An 18792-nucleotide genomic window follows, 5' to 3' on the forward strand; every position below is an offset into this window, starting at 1 on the left:
GGCTTGATTGAGTAGTGATTGAGTATGACAGTTGCAAAGCCAAGGGAGGTCTGATAGTCAGGAAGGATGAAGGTGCTCGAGGAAATGGCTGACTTTACTTGATTGACAAAAAAGACGCGCGTTTGTTGTTCAGAATGAGTGCTGGGTGAGAGTAGGATGTAAGCAAGGTAAGTTGAAAAGGCTTGACCAGGTAGGGCAAAGTCAAGTCTTGGGAAGAGTTGACGAAGGGGAATAAGGCTGAAGAGACCTCCAAGGATAGCTTCTATATATGGAGCAAGGGTGAGGTCAAGTAGAAATGGTATAGATGATGAATAATGTAACGATAAACGAGCCAAGTATCATATCAAACGAGGTGGCAATGAAAAAAGATAAGTTCAAGGATGAAATGGACGTATCGGCAATTCATGAGCTATTATATTCATAGATTATGAAGGCAAAACTGTCACCCATGCATGTACTCCAGACTCGACAGTCCAAGATCACATACGCTCCACCGACAATGTGCGAGTAAGTTCATGTAAAAATAGATCAGAAAATCATCACTCATAACGACCAAGGCACCGGGCACCGTTACTCCTGCTTCACCATTTCCTATTACCTCGCCCTATCCCTATAACACCAGGCGCAGAATCACTCCTCATCGATGGCGCAGTTGGGATGCATGACATAGATAGTCCGCTCCACTTGGGCAGACTCATCAGCTGGGTCGACCAGACCTTGTCCACGAATAGGCATAAGAATGTTGTCCTGTTCAGGTGAGTTAGCATGAGACCAGTAGAATGAAGCGGGGGTAAGTGCAACACAGTACGTACCTTGACCATCCGCTTCAGAACCTTGACAGCCAGGGAGCGTTCTTGCTCCAGATCTTCCTCGGTTTCCAGTTCAGACTCGACTTGCTCCAGGTACCAGACGAGAAGTTCTTCCTGTTCAACACCTTCGCCAGACATCGACTCATCGTCGCGCACACGTCGTACAAGCAAGTTCAAGATCTTCATGTATTTGTCATAAGTGATCTTGGTACGTGTGCGAGGCGGCTGGGTCTGTTGTGCCGGCTCGCCTTCATCACGCATAGGGCTGTCGCCTTCGCGATCGCGGTCACCCATCTCATGATCTTCATCGGCAGCGTGACCGCTAGCAGCGTTGACTTCGTCATCAACTTCAACATCATCCTTCTCAACAGTCACCATGCTTTGCCGCAGAAGGTCGTAGGCTTCACGCACAAAGCTGGGTATAATCTCCTCTACACAGTTGGCCTTTGCAACGGCCTCGGAAAGACGGATGAGAGACTCAAGCTGTCGAACTGTGATACGATAAGAGGAGCGGCCCATGCCACCTTGGGCATCGCCGGCACGAAGTTCCTTGTACTTCTCAACCAAATAAGCCTTGGCCTCCTCGGTGAACACGGGTCTGAATGTTCTTGCGAATCGGATGTAACGCAGCAGTTGCTCAGTGCTAAGCTCCGGGTTAACTGCTTCATCGCGGTTCATGTGCACGTTGACAATGTGGTCCGCAAGGTTGCGGTCCACTGTTTCATTAGGATCGTCTCGGACCACGAAGAATAGATCGAATCTGCTCATGATGGGAGCACTGAAGTTCAAGTTGCCACGCAATGTAGTCTTCGGGTTGTAACGGCCACCGATAGGATTGGCCGCGGCGAGAATCGACGCACGGGCGTTGAGGGTAGTATGAATACCAGCCTTGGCGATCGAAATCGTCTGTTGTTCCATGGCTTCGTGGATCGCAACTTGGTCGCTGAGGTCCATTTTATCGAATTCGTCAATACAGCAGATACCCCCTCCATTCTGTTCAGAAAATGGGTTAGTTCTGTAATAACTCGGCACAGCGATAGTATGGATCACGTACAGCTAACATCAGAGCTCCCGCTTCGATTGTGAACTCGCCCGTCTCAGCATCCTTCACAACAGCCGCAGTCAAACCCGCTGCAGAGGAGGCTTTACCACTGGTATAAACAGCCCGAGGGTGTAAAGAACACACATACCTGGGTAAGAATGTATCAGTGTCACATTCTAGGAACCACAGGGGGTCTGAATTACTTACTTCAGGAATTGACTTTTGCTGGTTGATGGGTCACCAACAATGCAGATGTTGATATCACCACGGAGCTGTAGATTCTCTTGTTCGGTATTTTTGCTGACTCCTCCAATCAGCTGTAGCAATATGCCCTTCTTGATTTGCCGGTGACCGTAGATCATGGGAGCAATGGAGTCGATCAGCCGCGCATAAATATACTCCGAATGCACGAGTTTCTTCAAGTCTTGAACTTCGTAGGGCGTCAGACTTTGAAGCAAAGCCTCCTGCGCCTGATCTTCATCAGTCTCAGGATCTGAGATTTGGTTGAGCGAAGCCAGGATATTATGCGACTGGCCATTCAACTGCTGTTTCGTCTGTTGACCGGGAGTTGTTGTGTCAGGCGTCACCATACAAGCAAGGAACGCGAGTCGGTAGGTGAGGTCTCTAATACCAAGAGCTTTCAGACCACTCACACCGCCGCCACCAATGTCACTTCCCCGGAAGGCACCGTCATCACGGACAGCTTCCGGTCGCACCCCAGGCAATCCCAACTGGCTCACATCTGGCACAACAATCAGTGTACCAGTGAAGATGCACCGCTCACCAGCCTTAGCACGATCCACCATCTCGCCTCGCAAAATAATGTCCATTGTCCGTGGCATGCTGCCAGTTGGAATTTCATGGGACGACTCCTGCAATTTGACCTTCTGCCAATCAACAAAGGTACTCTTGCCGATATCCAGGCGCCATGCGGTGCGGTTCCCGCAGGTGTCGTTGGGGCATTGTGCGGGCTCGGTGTAGCGAAAAGTCTGTTCCACATTGGGACATACTGCCTTACACAGTTCACAAGTGAAAGTACCGAGAGAGAGCTCGGGTCGGATCTCGGAGGTACGTGTGACTGTGCCGGATACAGAGACTAGCTTTCCAATCTGAGACGTCCGAAGTTGGCGCAGTCGGGACACCAGAGGTAGGTTGTAGAACGCCAGCGAGAATAGCCTATCGGTTTGCTGGTGCCTAGTCTTCTCGCGAATATCACGCTCCAAATCGGGATTGTCGGAGACGCTGGAATTGCCCGCAACCATAGAGGTACCTGCTTGCGAAGAGATACTGCTAGTAGCGGTGGCTTGACGATGTGCAGCATAGTACTCCGGCTCATACTTAGCGATCAGATTGTTCAGGGCCTTGGTGAGAAAGGGTTGGAACCGATAATATTGGTTGGCAATCGCGTCTGCCAGAATCGGGTTGCTTAGGGAGGTCAGGTGCGTAAAGTCCACATAGAGCGTTGAAAGCTCGAATTTGGCCATGCCTCGGATTTGAGCAATGTAGTATTTGTCGCTCAAGATCTCCGCAGACGGCGGGGGCGGCTGTGAGAGGGAAGGCTCCTCCACGTATGTCTCAAGCAATTCTTCGAATGCTTGTTGCACTTTCTCTCCAGCGACATCGGTCACTGGGGGAGGAGGGGGAAGATATGGGTTGCGGAGTCGGCCTACGGTCGAGGCGTTCGAGTCTGCTCCTTGCTCGTCTGGATAGCCGTGCATATCGCTCATCGGCCCATTGCTTTCTGAGGGTGGCTGCGGTCGTGAACTGGGGATTTGATCCGAGTGAAGACGACGAGAGCCCGCCGTCGAGCCCAATTCCGACTGCAGGACGGCATCAAAGAGGGAGGACATGGCGAAGGGCGGATGGCCAGGGTAAGGCCGTTCAGGTACGTGGGTAGGGATCGTTTCAACTAAGATAGATATGAGAGACTACAACCCTCGGCGAGCTAATGATATCTCAGGTAAGTGTCCAGTTTGCTGCCAGTCAATCAGAAGGGCCAGCCTTGAGGGAGGAGGGCGGGGTGGCCAGAGGGTGTTGATGTGTTGATGGAATGAACGAATGTGTTTGGCACTTTTGCTTCGCATTGACATTTTTCCGTCGAGCTTTTGCATGGGACGCGACCGCAACACGAACGCGTCGGGATTACATTGTTCCGTTTTCCGACGCGCTAAGTGGTTTTCTGTATGCTTAGTCATGTATCGGGTGGGCATTCCCATTCTTTTGGGAATGCCAAGCTGTTACCGTAGCTGAGAATTAGGGCTAGCCATTTCGAGGCAGAAGTACGGACGAAACGGAGTGGACTCGGGACCGAGTGATGACTCCATGAGCCATTACCGCATTCCTCCAGCAATATCTCCAGCAAGTCCAGGACTCACAATCTGCGCTTCATGACTCGCAGAACAAATCCACAGAAACAGCTCCTCTTAGGTCACACTGAGCTCTAAACTTCATGCGTCCTTCTTGACCTCAGGAATGCCATGCAAATGTTATTAGGGCTAACCAACAAAGAGCACTAAAAGAGCTTCATGGCAGTCAATAGAGCCGACAACCATGGACAAAGAGTAGCCAGTGCAGTGACTAATTACGATCAGCAGAACATAGACCTTGTGCTGCAACTGATGCATGAGTAGACAGCAAGGGCAGCCTGGCACTTTTGGCCTCTCGACATTTCGCGCACTCTAGCGGTCTACCGGTACAGTACGGAGTACATACTGATCGATCCTCTTCTCCTAAAGATTGGGGCAGAAGGTCATGGGGCTTGCGCTTCGGCGCTCTTAGACAGGCTTGTCCTCTAGAATAACGATGGCGGTACAAAAGGCTTTTTCTAGGACGTCCGTGGTGGCATCGGCCGTATCATAGCCAGGATAATATCCACTGCAGGGCATGTTGCAGATGTGATTTGGCACTTGCCGGAGCAGAAAGGATCTCCTATTCGAGGGAAGCGGAACGGTCCGATGATCAATAGCAAAGTGGAGCGTTTGGTTCTGCAACTGCCACTGCTGCTGCGGTGATTGACTCAATTGGCCCTTTGCCCCGATGCGGTTGAGACGACCCCATAACTGAGAATTGACAGCTGAACTTTCAGATGGGATACGACTAACATGGTAATAAAGATTTGCGAGCTCCTCAGTCCACATGTACATTGAGAAATTGACGCTCCCCGTAGCAGTCTGGTATCGTCGCACATGGTAAAGGGTCTTTCTCTCTGCGAGGTGGCTTGAGACTCGAGTAATATCCGCGGATAAAGAGCGTATCCACATTCGGCATACTACAGACAATTATCATAGTCCTCCGTTGATATTGCCCGGGAGCACGACCTTGGAATCGTGACGGCCAGACTTCTTTACGTCATTGTTCGCATTCTTCCTGCGATCTTGCCAGAGCATCCTCCTCTGAGTGGTTCAGACTAAGCCCGTCTAGCCATGCACCTACAGCAGCCACGGACAGCCTACGCCAGCAATACGAAGTGACACACACAGGCAGCTTCTCCAAGCTACTGCGATAACGACAATCCTCCAGTGCCTCTCCTGTCTCTTTGTTATGGCCGGGTGGCCTTATTTCGTCATGATCTTGCGACCCAAACTGGGTCGACCACGGAACGAACGTCATGCTCCCATTCTTCCTGTCTTGGTCAATGATGGGAGTCATTTGAGAGTGTGTCTAAGGGCGGGCATACGACGCATACCAATAGTTAGGATGGGAGGATTTTCAGCTAGAACGCACCACCAACTAAATATGCACCACGCTACCATTATGCACGCTGTGCCTCCCCCCGCCTCGCGATTGACCTACTAGATCTGGCCGGTATGCTTTTTCAAAGACCTTTTGCCTCTTCTGGAATAAGATGGCCCGAGCTGGAGGCTTGAGAGTCTGCTACGTAGATAGGCGCGATTTGGAGTGGAGTGGGGGGGAAAAGTTTGAACTTTGCAGAGAACCAACAAGGGAAAACAAGCCACCGGGGAGCTCCCCGAGCGTTCCAACAATCCGCACTAAGCGGGATCCTTCCCGTCTGTCTGAATCATTTATTGACTGATTGTATTTGTAGATGATAAGTGGTCTAACCAGCCAGGGTAGTAGGTGGGTTCCATAAGTTGTTCTTCCCCACATCCAATCATACCAGATTTTCGGGTAGGATTCCTTTTCCGGCCAACCTCAACCACTTCCGACCCAATGGCAAAGGATCAATCCGTGTAGAATGTACTGTGTATAGGTCACATATGGGTACCTAGGTAAGGTAGGCAGTATCCGTACTCCTTGACTAGTAAGGTAAGGTAAGACTGTATACCCAATATGGAATTGGAAGGCTGAGGATGAGGATCCATACCTAAAGTTCCGTACTCCGTACTTACCTAGTCAACTAGTATACATAGCCCCGGGAATACGGAGTAGCCTAAGGAAGGTCGTGGGGCCTTTCTGCGGCAGCAGTGGTGGTGGTGGTGGTGGTGGTGGTGGTCGTGGCCCTGGTGGTGGTGGAGGTGTTCTAAGGTTGGTGTCTAACTGAGTGAATTATTACCTAGTAGTGAGTTCTTCCACAAGTAAATTGAGTGGTGAGTGGTGAGTGGTGAGTGGTGAGTGGTGACCAAGTGGTAACTTAGTGAGTGAGCACTGGCCGCTCCCTTCTCCGACTCCAATTCCCTCCCACCTTCAAGCTGAGTTCTCGCTCTCTCTCTCTCTCTCTCTCTCTCTTGTGTTGAATCTTCTTCTTTCCTCCCTCCCTTCTTTCCACCACAACCCACACTCCCTCCCTCCACAGCCTCTCCCCTTCTACCACTCTCCCCTCCCCATTTCCCCGTTTCCATAAATTGCCTTCGAAGACCCAGCCGGATAGATAATTCGGCTCTTTACCCCCCTCGTGGCCTGGCAAGCTATATACCCACTTTTCTCATAGCCTTGTGGGCAATGACCATTCTTCTCGCAATCTGCAACGATTCTTCTATTTTTCGACATGCATTGTTAACATATACTTTCCCTTCCTCTTATTTCCACCTACTCCCTCCACTTGCTGAATAACAGCAAGTGCTGGCATGGTTAGTTACTGGCAACTGGCACGCGCACATTCAATGAGCAATTCAACAAATCCAATTGAACCTGTCCTGGAGGCAGAGGATCCTTCTCAATCAGCACAACAACGTTGGTCCTTCCGATGCCTCTTCTCCTTTTGCTGGCGCGGATTTGCCGCGCATTTATCTACTGACCAAGTGCTCACTCTTTTCTTGTGACAGAAACGTCCGATCCTACCCCTCGAGTTTCTGCTAGCACCCGGGCTAGCACCGGCCAACAAAGTCATTTACCTGGACTTCAGGACGGTCAGTCTTCCGCAATGCAGACAACTTATTTGTTCGTCGATAAAAACCTCAGCCCCCGTGCACGGAGGTCGCACGTCATGCGCCAGCATAATCAGAAGAGGTATCTCCGGCGAATGTCTACCCAGCCTCATAATCACAATGTAAGCTTCGTGACGATCTGCATAGGCTGGCGGACTGTATCACTTGCTTCCACGTTGTGACTCGGATGCTTTTCCCTACCAGTCTTAGCCTAGCTGACACGCTGCTTGTAATGATTACTCATGGTGCTGACTTTCGCTTGATACATAGAACTCAACCAGTCCTCCAGTACCAACGCCAACCTCACCTCACGCAGATGATACTTGGTCTCCTCCGTCGCCCGCTACGATTCTGGACTCGTCTAGGAAAGATCCTTTTGACAGTTTGCCAGCTGTCACCTCTGTAGCTGACCAAGAACTGGCTGATGCATGGGTGAGCAAGTTAAGTTATTGGTCAGGACAGAACCAGTACATCAAGCTCCAAATTTATAAAGCGGCCATAGCTCATCCAGTGTGCTTTCAAGCGATCATTCTTGCTTATTGCGCTCGCTGGCGGGCCCGATTATACGGTCTCGAATCCAGCCCTGAATCCGAACTCCATCTGATCAGGGCTTCCACAATGATCCAAAAGGCAAGAAACGAGAAGAACGATGATTCTCTTGCGATGGCTCTTGCCGGAATGTCTCTCCATGAGAATCGCTTCGGTGATAAGGAGTCCGCTGCTATGGAGTACGAAGACCAGGCACTTAGACTTCTGCGCATGCGCCCTTGGCAGAATTCAATGGGCGTTGCTGAAGTGTTCCTGCATTATGTGCAGTATCTGAAGATGCCACGGGAGTTCTCACTGGGCCATGAGGACAGAGTAATGCTAGTCCATTTCCTTCGAGGTGCAAAAGAATTGAAGCTCAAACACAGCACAGCTGCATACTTGGCTTCGGTGCCTCAGAGGCGGACGGCGTTCCAGATGGCCAGTCCGCTCTTCTGCTCACTTTGTCCTGGGCCTTGGCCATCCACGGTTCCACAGGACTTGCACAAATATGTGATGAACCTGAATATACCTAGTCATGAGGTTAGCCGCACTGCGTGTTTGATACACATCACAAGCGCACTGTGGGATTACCAATATGAACTCGACAAAACCCGTCAGTTCCTTGCTCATCTCAATGAGCTTGTCGCGCAGTATAAACTCGACAGAAATCCCGCATGTGAAACATTCATATGGCTCCTTCTTGAGGAACGATGTATCCCGAGGTTGAGAGACTCAGAACGGGCGTGGCGGATGGGAGAGCTGCTGAAGATGATCAAAAAGCTACCACCTGATTTACGAGTTGAGTACGGCAACATTCTTTTCAGCTTTCTCATGCTCGAGAGTCCTACTCTAGAAGTTGGGGAGTTTGAAAGAAGAGTGCTCGCTCTTTGAATTCTGAGATCTTCCACTCCAGTTTTTTCTATACTTTTTTTCTAGGTCTTCTGTAACGCTTGAGCGAATCTGGAGTGTTGGTATAGCGGTGTTGACTGCTGGGCTTGTTTCGGTACATTTTGGAGAGCACATTTCTCAGCATTGATAACTATATTAACTATATTTACTAACTAGCACATACCGTCCTGCCATTGATGGCCTCAGCCCAGTGCAGCCTTCCCCATTCCCAAGGAATGATTACCATGCAGGGATATAGGCAGTTGGGACGATCGCCTATGACGTAGTGCTGGAGTCTAAGTTTGTGTTGGCTGTCAGACTGTTTGGTCCAAAACGCCACGTCCACGGTCTGTGTACCGCCTACGTGATTACTTCCTCCTTGACATATGAGAATTTTGGTCTCGATTCTACCTTCCGGATACAACATGTATTCTTTTCAAGCGAGTTCAAATACCAAGGTTCGGAATGCCAAGCTACAATGCCACTTGTATCACATAAGTCAAATATATAACTTTCTATAGCCATCCGAAACCTAAAGTCTAAGAAAGAATCTTCAAGCTGGCAGGATATACCAAAGTAGGAAGGCGGAATAGGAGCCGGTTGCACTCCCGAGAAGGGTCAACTGACTGTACCTCCTTAGTAGGACCACCGCCAATGAATAAGTCATTATCTCGTATCCTTGGCAATAGACCAGTGGCCGGTCCATACCGATTTCACTTATCTCTTCTCTTGCCAGCATTGCGAACAAACGCATCAAATGTATATATTAAATATGTACTAGGTATGTCCTCCTCGAGTTTGTCTCGACGAAATCGGCAGTGTTCGGAGTAAACCTTGCCAAATAGTTGAACTTACTGTTGGACAAGATCCCTGCTGCAACTACCCGTCGCGCGATTCCGCGAGAGCAGAAATCCTGGAAAGTCACGCTTTGACCTAGATTGCAACCGAATATAACCTAGTCGAACTGACGAATTGGATCGAGATTGCTACCCGGGCTGACTTTGAGCGGGGTATTTATTCCGTTGGTTTCTCATTTCGCAGTTCCTATCTAGGACGAGCTCATTGTCCACTGTTGCATCCCACAGCTCTTACAGTCGCAGTCGGACTGCTACATCTGTACATTGGAAGCGTGGGATGACGACTCGACCTTTATGGTCGTTCTTGATCCTATCACATATACGTGACTATCGCCTAGGACGACTTCACGTTCAGATAAGCAAGGGCGGGGTCGTTTTGAACGGCTGGCGCAAGGCACTGGAAACTGGTCACAGCCAGAGACAGTGCTATGTGTACTGTACTCCGTACAGCGGAGTACAGTACTCGAAATTATGCCCAGCAGCTCCATGAAAGGACCAGTTAGCGCGACCATACAACGGCAAGCAAGCAAAGCCTGCGTTTCGCATGGATCGATGAAGCCGGCGAATTGTGAAAACAGAAAAAAAAGGTAAACAGAACAATCCGACACGTGGTTCAGGTGGATGTGCGACCGTTCCTCCACCTTTGACCTCAAGGATAATCTTGGCACTAAATTTCAACGCATTGATTACGGTACCCCAGACGATATTGGAGGACAACTGCGGCTACTAGGTTTTCCCAGGCCGACAAGAACGAAGCCCGGAGATGAAGAAAACAATCAAGAATTGACGGAGAAGAGGGACAAGAAAAAAACCCTACAGTTCCGCGTGACATCTGCCATGGAGCAAAAAAAGTTTCTCGCCACATGTCCCACCCTCGTCCGTGCATTATCTAGGCCCTTCGGAGGAAGTTTATTGTTGGGAAGTTTGTTGACAGCTTTGAACGTCTTGCACTTGCGCAGGCCAAGGTGCGCTACTAAACAGGAAAAGCTGGCGGTCTAGCTCTGTCTTGCTTTGCTGTGGGCGACATTACAGGCGGGGCCCTTCAAGGCCTAGACTTGAGCGATAAAGATCCTAGCAATCTGGCGGGAGGTTAGGATCTGTTTAACTGGTGACAAGAAATGTCGGAGGTTGGAGGCCCAAGCACGGCAGCTGAAAGTCTGCGATCAAACCGATAGAACTGATATCATTCCCGGGAAGGTAATCTACCCATTATGGTGGGCCGGTTCTTTGACAGTTGACATCGACATTATCTCGACGGACACGTTGTCCCTGCTAGCCACGGGAGCAGCCCCAAGCTAGCATTGACCAGGATTGACAGGATGTGCGTTGGTGGTGGCGAGATCGAGGTAGATTTCGGGGGTTAGCATTTGTTGCATGGTGGCCCGTACGCGGCCTGCTGCTCATCATGCTTAATTCAGCGCGATTTCCTCCCCGGGTCCGATCGTATCATCGTAGGATCATATCGAGGACTGGTTGGATCATAGACTCAACCTCTTCACTCCTGACTCCTCGATCGGATGAAACAATCGGTCTGTGTTAAGCGCACGGCAGAACTGTGGCTGAGGAGCTACTTGATGTTCCAAGTTGCTACGGAGTACTCCGTACCCCCGAACCAAACCGTCCCCTTCCAGCCACTCACTTGTGGAAATTGACTTCCCATAAGGCAATAGGGCTAACGTGGTAGTGCAAGCTCGTCACATGGTATAGACGGACTTGTCTGTCACGACAAGTCCGCATCGTGCTACAGCACACGCAGTGCATGTGCACTCTGTAGCGTGGCTCACCAGCCACAGTGAAAGGACCATGAGGGGGCGGTGCAGGTGGAGAGCTACCGTGGATGCTACCGTGGACCAAGGGGCTAGATACCAGATCGAGTCTAGCTTGCATTTTACCAGACCAGCGATCGGAATTCTTGACCCAAAGTTGCAGATGGTTCGCCACCATGGTTTCATCTGTTCCATCTTCCATTCTCGGGGCTTCCCCTCCCCCCCCCTTTTTTCTACAACTGGGTTTTTGGGTTTTTCTTAGGCTTTGTACTCAGTATTATTCACGGTCCAATTTACTTTTCGCGCCTAAGTCATCCTACCCAACAATCAAACGAGACAGGCTAGACAAGCTAACACCGCACCAGGCGGCACGCTAGGGGCGATCTATTGGAATATTGGAACAACTCATCCACTTGCCTCGGAATTCTTTTTCTTGTGACAAGCTACTAGATACCGAGTGGTCAGGACGAGGAGGGCCTGCTCAATAATCTGTTTGCGGTGCTCTGCAGCCTGGAGGTGGGCAGCCGCAGTGTTGGGTGCAACCCAAGACGACATGAATTCTCCTGCAACACATACGAATCACATCACAGCTGCTCCGTATCTGACATCGGGTGATTCTTCAACTGTGCTCTTGGCTTGGTCTCATCATGACGAGGTGTGGCTGAACGAGCTGAAAGGCCGGAGATGATCGGCATTCGCCACTACGTGTACTACGCTGTGAGTTAGTAGTTTGCTCAGGACCAAAAGTCAAAATTCCCTTTGGAAACCCCAGCGGCCAGCGTCATCGACTCTCTGTGATCCATGTCTGCGCAATCGCTGGTTGTGCTCCTCACTCGCTTTTGACTGCTCGGTGGAGAGGGACAATCACAGCGCCTGCTAAAGCTGGTTTAGTCTCCAGCTTCATGATCATATCTTTTTCACTTTTAGCCCATCGAATGCCTTGAAGGCCGGCCGGCCTCTTCGTCGACTATACTCTTAACAAATAAACTATTAGTTAACTACCTCCACGGTCGGCGGTACCGAAATCTGTGCGCGAGAACTAAGCAATTTCTTCATTCTTAGAGAACCAATTGGAATGCGTTAAGCGTGCTACTACTGAGTAACAGCTTGTTCATTGATTGTTTTTGTGTTTTTCCTTACGTCCAAACTCGAATGATCCGACTTGAGCGGGGAAAGAGAAAAAATTCAGCGCAAAAAAGCGTGTGTTGAAGTGGCTCCCCCTATCGCTAAGCTTCGGGTTCCTTGAGTCTATCTCATTTTACTTTGTCCCCTCCTTCAAACAAATACTGTCGGCCGTCCCCCTCCCCCAATCTTCCTTCTTTTCATCATCTCTTCCCTCGCTTTCATCCCCTCTCATTTTGCGATCCATCTCTATTCAGGATCGTTTCAATACATCAAGCGAAGAAGACCCTGTGTTAGCCTACTTCCAACCCTCAGTACACGCGGCCTTCCACTGTCGGGTGTGATTGTGATCGCCCCACTGCGCTCTAATAGGGGGGCATCATGGCCATCACCGATGCAGGCCTTTTAGGTCTCCGTCATTTAGGCGGGCGAGTATGTTTTCTCGAACTTCGCGATATCGCGTATCGCGTTTCCTACACAGAGAATGAACGTGGTTAACCTCCTTTCAGAGCACCGATAATCCTCAAAATGCCTCCAGTTCGGCTTCGGGCCTGGTCACCACCTTGGTGCCATCCTTGCTGGCGGCCGTCGCCATGGTGTCCATCTTCATCATTCTGCGTCGCCGTGAGCGTCGAATGTACATGCCGCGAACCTATGTAGGCGTCTTGCGACCATCTGAACGGACACCTGCGTCGCCGACCGGATTGTGGAACTGGATCAAACACATGTACCAATTACCCGACGAGTACGTTTTGCAACACCACTCGATGGATGCGTACCTCTTGCTCCGGTTCTTGAAGACTGTTTCTATGATCTGCCTCGTGGGCTGCTGTATCACGTTCCCCATTTTGCTGCCGGTCAACGGAACCGGCGGTGCTGGAAAGGAGCAGTTGGATATCCTGAGCATGTCGAACGTCGCTTCAAATAATTATGGACGTTACTTTGCGCATTGCTTTGTCGCATGGATTTTCATCGGTGAGTGCAGCACGAGACTGCGCCAGACATGCCAATGATTCATTCTAACTCCCAATTTGCTTAGGTTTTGTGTTCTTCACAATTACTCGCGAAAGTCTCTTTTATATCAACTTGCGCCAGGCTTACGCTCTTTCTCCTGCTTACGCCAGTCGTTTGTCTTCGCGTACCGTGCTGTTCTCTGCCGTCACGGAAGACTACCTTGATCGCGACAAGATTCGTCGGATGTTCGGCGTCAACAAGGTCAAGAATGTTTGGTTGACAACCGATACCAGCGAATTGGAAGAAAAGGTGTCTGCGCGCGACGACGCTGCGATGAAGCTAGAGGGTGCGGAAACGAAACTGATCAAATTGGCAAATGCTGCTCGTCTCAAGGCCCTCAAGAAGCAAGGGAACGTGGAAGACGGCCCCATCTCTGGAGATGCTGCGGGCGAGGAGTCGGACGGAGAGTCTGGCTCTATCGCAGCCCGCTGGGTCAAGCCTTCGGACCGTCCTACTCACCGGCTCAAGCTTCTCATCGGCAAGAAAGTGGACACGATCAACTGGGCAAGAGCGGAGATCGAGCGTCTCACGCCTGAAATTGAGGAGCTTCAGGCCAAGCACCGTGCGGGCGAAGCCAAATTGGTTTCTTCGGTGTTTGTCGAATTCTACGCTCAGGCAGACGCCCAGGCGGCGTTCCAGTCCGGTACGCGCATTTCCTCGTTCTAGATTGTCTCTATGGACGCTAACATGTACCTGCAGTGGCGCATAACCTCCCCTTGCATATGGCACCTCGATACATCGGCCTCGACCCGACCCAGGTCATCTGGTCGAACTTGCGCATCAAGTGGTGGGAGCGTATCATGCGCTATGCCGCAACCATCGCTTTTGTCTGCGCTATGATCGTCTTCTGGGCTATTCCGACCGCGGTCGTCGGTTCAATCTCGAACATCAACTATCTTACGGACAAGGTTCACTTCCTGAGCTTCATCAATGACGTTCCGAGCTGGATCAAGGGTGTTATCACCTCTTTGTTGCCTACCGTCTTGATGTCCATCCTCATGGCGCTTGTCCCCATCATCCTCCGCCTGATGGCCAAGCTCGGTGGTGCGCCCAGCTTGGCCGCCGTGGAATTGACCACCCAGAACTTTTACTTTGCATTCCAGGTTGTCCAGGTGTTCCTGGTGGTCACTCTTGCGTCATCCGCCTCGGCTGTTGTCACCAAGATCATTGACGAGCCCACTAGCGCTGCATCCTTGTTGGCGAACAATATCCCGACCGCTTCCAACTTTTACATCTCATATATCATTCTGCAGGGCTTGTCCTTCAGCGCCGGTGCCCTGCTGCAGATCTCAGGATTGATCCTTGGCAAGGTTCTGGGCAGGCTGTTGGATAATACTCCCCGCAAGATGTACAAACGCTGGTCCACATTATCCGGACTGGGCTGGGGTACAGTTTACCCTGTTTTCACCCTGTTGGCTGTCATCGGTAAGAACCCTCTGCATTCTCAAACTCCAGATATACGAAGTCTTTTGACTGACGCGGGACCGCTCAATAGCCATCATCTACTCCTGTATTGCGCCTCTTGTTCTCGGTTTTGCAACCATTGGCCTTTATCTCTTCTACTTTGCATACCGGTACAACATGCTGTTCGTGTCGAATGCCAATATCGACACCCAAGGTAAAACCTATTACCGGGCTCTGCAGCAACTCACGGTTGGCTGCTACATTCTCAACGTTTGTCTGATTGGACTTTTCGCAATCGGCGCTGCTGCGGACACCATAGCTACCGGTCCCTTGGTCCTGATGATAATTTTGCTTGTCTTCACTGTCCTGTATCATGTTTCTCTGAACAGCGCCTTGGCACCCCTCATTGAGTACCTGCCCAAGAACCTTGAGGCCGAAGAGGAGGCTCTTCTAGCGCATGAGGCCAGGTTAAGCTCCTCCGCCGAGGAGCCTTACAGTGACAAAGCTGCTGCTGGCAATTCTGCAGATGCCGGTCGCAACAGCAGTGTGGCCAATGTTGACTCTGCGGAGAAAGGCTTGACTGCCCCCGCCACGGAGCAGCCTAAGGCCAACTTCCTGGTGCGTTATCTTCGACCCGACAAGTACAGCGGCTACGCGCAGCTGCGTCGCTGGGTCCCGACCAACGAGAACACCACCTATGATCCAGTGGTCGAAGAGACTGCCTACTTCCACCCATCCATCAAGTCCCAGCCCCCTCTCCTCTGGATTCCCCGCGACGAGTTGGGCGTCAGTCGCCAGGAGGTCAGACACACCTCGAAGGTGATTGAGATCACCGATGAAGATGCCTGGCTGGATGAGAAGAACCACATCCAATGGAACACGGACAAGGGCACTCCTCCTGTCTACGAGGAGAAGATCTATTACTAAGGGTCGAGCACAAACCCTGCGATGCACGGCGGTGGCCGGCTCCCACAAAGTTATGATCGAGGGCCACCATTCCGATGGTGGAACCAAATTGACCTAATAATTGATACCCATGGCTCGGTGGAATTTGGGTTCCATGACCCATTTGTGATACCCGCGATAATATGTCTGGAATAATGGTAATATAAACGAGTTGTGAGTGTGTTCTATTTTGCATGGGGAATGAGATCTGAGATGCTTTTATGACCTCGGCAAGCGATGTGGCCTGCCTAAAATCATCAAGGCAGACTCCCACCTCTGGTTTTCCGATGTCAAGGGACGGAGCAGTTTCCCATTGATGTACTGTACCTACAAAAGCCTCACGGGCTTGCGCATTTATCCAATCCAATCGCACTTTTTACTTTCACTATTTAAAGCCTAATGATTTAGACCGTGCCCCGGAGAAGATGTGGAAGTGTCATGGCAAGAAATGAACTAGAACAATGATTACCTAGTAACAATTTCATTGGGGGAAGAATTAGGGCCAGATTCATTTGACCGCCTAGGTGCCGATGGCCATCTGCAGTGAGGTGCCCTACTGAGAACCCTGGAATGAGGTTCTCCACCGGTTCCTGCCTCTGCCCTGCGTTGGAAGGTTCCTCGTTTTCACTCAACCTTGTTTGACCGACATCGAGGTAAGACCGTAAGGTACCAACTGGCCGCCTGAGGCACTGAAAAAAATGCCGTGAAGGGACCAACAACCGTCACCGACTGGAGCTTATGCGTGCTTCTTTTAAACCAATCGGAAAGACTACCTGAGCCGTAGTCGGACCCGGTTCGGCCTTTCTGCAGCCCCCTTTGCTTCCGTGATTGGCCATAGAAAAGACAGTCTCAGCCGGCAGCGGAGCCGCTTTACCCTGTTGGGTTCCAGTTGCCACTTGGCCAGCCCAGCCTGGAGTCAGTTCACACCTGAGGTATTGCATACGGAGTATTCTCCTAGGCTTGCAGTGCGTCTCAGTAGTGCTGGCGCTTGCGACCGTTATTAGGGGGCCAGAAAACGGTTAATTGCAATCTTTCCAGAGTCTGGCCGGCCAAACTAGCAATTATTCGTCAGTAGGAATTTGTTTGCTCCCAAGTGTGCTATCTTTTTTTCTCTCTCTCTCGCTAATCTTCCTTCCTGCCTTGTTTCGGTTGTCATTCCAAGTTCCACTTGTCAGATTGCCAACTCCCGAGACAAAGGATTGACTTCATTGATTGAACGGTTGACACTTGACCCTCTTCCCCGATCGTGGCTGGCGTCAGTGCGTGCTCTGTGCCCTTATCGATATCGGTTCTATCGGTCTCTCCGGTCAAGGAATAGTGACGATTACAGCCAACCAACCCCCTCTCCCCTAAACGATCCTGGCGTGTGAACTATGGATTGAGCGTCGTCATCGTCATCGGTCGTATCCCTGTTGTCGCGCTTGTGTTCCCTTGACGACAGTACAGTGCTTTGACCTCACACGGGAGACAAGGGTCAATCGCCGGTTGTACTGTACTGTACATACATAACATATAACAAAACGGTCCGTGTCGCTAGTCGAGCCAGCTAGATCTCTACCTGTTCATCGATCGAGAGATGCCCCGCAATATCCTCATTGCGGGCGCTGGCATTGCCGGACTCGCTTGCGCCATATCGCTTGCGAAGGAGCTGGGCTCCTCCACCCCCGATTTGAAGATCTCCGTATACGAGGGAGCGGCGGGTCCTTCCGCCTCTGGAGGCGCTATCAGTTTGACTCCCATCGCGCAGAACTACCTACATCAGCTGGGGGTCTTGGCCGAGCTGAATCGGATGGGCAATGATGCGGGGATCGAGGTCGATATCATCGAACTATTTTCGTTACGGTCTGGTCGTCGATTGGGCCCCTTACGGTTCACCGACGAGAAGGGACGCGGATATGGGGGCTACAAGGGCCGTCGAGTGATGCGCAGTGCGCTGTCGCGTGCGATGGTGGCCGTCATCCGCGGCCTCCCGAATGTGTCGGTCTCTTATGACGCCAAAGTGGTGGGCGGCAGTACCACCGATGACAGCGTGACGCTCAAGTTTGAGAACGGAGCAGTCGCCACCGGAGACTTACTGCTCGGCTGTGACGGGGTGCATTCCATCACTCGAACGCAGATTGTCGACCCGGGCAATCGATCAGAGTATACGGGGATCTCCTTTATTCAGAGTATCGTGGATGCGCAGGAGTTCACCCTGCCGATGCACTTTGACCAGACCGCGGTGCATTTCACCCGCCATAGCTCGTTGCTCACCAGCTACTGTGACCCGGCACGCGAGAAGATTTTTGCTGCTGCCATTCTGCGTGTCAACGAGCATCTCATTGAACGATATCAGGCTGCATCCACGAATCCCCAATCCGCAGCCAGCATGAAGATGTCCATTCGATACCTGGTACGCACACAGTTCGGCAAGTCCACTCTACCCAGCATCCGAGAACTGGTCGATCGCATCGAAGACTGGGCGCTGTACCCGGTGTATCAAGTACGCCAGCGCGGGAAATGGTACAAGGGGCGGGTTCTTCTGCTGGGAGATGCTGCGCATGCGGTATGTCGCCTCTTTCCCCAATGTGCTCTGCTTTATGTGTTCTTAAACTCCCCTGTCTCCCAAACATTCTAATCATTTGACTCATTCCCTGGTGACATAGATGCCCCCTCGTGACGAATCCGCCGCCTACGCCATCGAAGACGCTCTCATCTTCACCCAGATCCTTGCCCAGCACCGCGATGATAGCGGCCCCCTATCGACCCTGTTTCAGGAGTACGAGGCTGCTCGCCGGGTCCTCGTGAACAAGGCCTTCGATGCCTCGCGCAGGTTGTGGCAGAGTGATCTCGACAAGGGGCTTTTCCCGGGCCATGTGCGGGATCTCATGTCGCCTGTCCATGTGTCCTCGGCGACTTCGTCGGCGCCGCGCGGGACAGCGGCGACCCATGAAAGCTTCTCGGATCTGTCGGTGTACTCGTTGACCAGGGAGTTCCAGGGGGAGATCGAGTCTTAGGTGGTGGGCTGCATGTTTTGACTGTTGTTATCTGTCGGGATGTCATGAATGATGGTCAGTGGGGTGTCGTTTAAGGTTGCTGCTCTTGAGGAGTCTC

At 51.3% G+C, this 18792-nt stretch overlaps 4 protein-coding genes across 4 annotated transcripts; 3 read left to right on the plus strand and 1 right to left on the minus strand.

The window, feature by feature from the left end:
• Positions 1 to 345: 345 nt before the first annotated feature.
• Positions 346 to 3919, minus strand: BO72DRAFT_442565 (MCM DNA helicase complex subunit MCM6). Its single transcript, XM_040943516.1, has 4 exons — positions 2059 to 3919; positions 1864 to 1999; positions 813 to 1802; positions 346 to 747 (listed from the first exon to the last, which is right to left on the minus strand). Exons 1-4 carry the CDS (start codon positions 3699 to 3701, stop codon positions 631 to 633), a joined length of 2886 nt encoding a protein of 961 aa, XP_040795218.1. The 5' UTR covers positions 3702 to 3919; the 3' UTR covers positions 346 to 630.
• A 3315-nt stretch (positions 3920 to 7234) lies between these two features.
• Positions 7235 to 8594, plus strand: BO72DRAFT_473457 (uncharacterized protein; the record flags this gene model as incomplete). Its single annotated transcript, XM_040947206.1, has 2 exons — positions 7235 to 7257; positions 7541 to 8594. 2 exons carry the CDS (start codon positions 7235 to 7237, stop codon positions 8592 to 8594), a joined length of 1077 nt encoding a protein of 358 aa, XP_040795219.1.
• Positions 8595 to 12655: 4061 nt separating this feature from the next.
• On the plus strand, positions 12656 to 16084 carry BO72DRAFT_442572 (putative DUF221 domain protein). Its single transcript, XM_040943517.1, has 4 exons — positions 12656 to 13311; positions 13376 to 13993; positions 14050 to 14775; positions 14846 to 16084. Exons 1-4 carry the CDS (start codon positions 12930 to 12932, stop codon positions 15679 to 15681), a joined length of 2562 nt encoding a protein of 853 aa, XP_040795220.1. The 5' UTR covers positions 12656 to 12929; the 3' UTR covers positions 15682 to 16084.
• Positions 16085 to 17275: 1191 nt separating this feature from the next.
• Positions 17276 to 18695, plus strand: BO72DRAFT_502152 (FAD-dependent oxidoreductase; the record flags this gene model as incomplete). The annotated part of the gene is made up of 2 exons (XM_040949031.1): positions 17276 to 18244; positions 18345 to 18695. The coding sequence occupies 2 exons, from the start codon at positions 17276 to 17278 to the stop codon at positions 18693 to 18695; spliced, it is 1320 nt and encodes a 439-aa protein (XP_040795221.1).
• Between the last annotated feature and the right edge of the window lie 97 nt (positions 18696 to 18792).

Source organism: Aspergillus fijiensis (assembly GCF_003184825.1).
Source record: "Aspergillus fijiensis CBS 313.89 unplaced genomic scaffold BO72scaffold_110, whole genome shotgun sequence".
NCBI classification, from domain to species: Eukaryota; Fungi; Ascomycota; class Eurotiomycetes; order Eurotiales; family Aspergillaceae; genus Aspergillus; species Aspergillus fijiensis.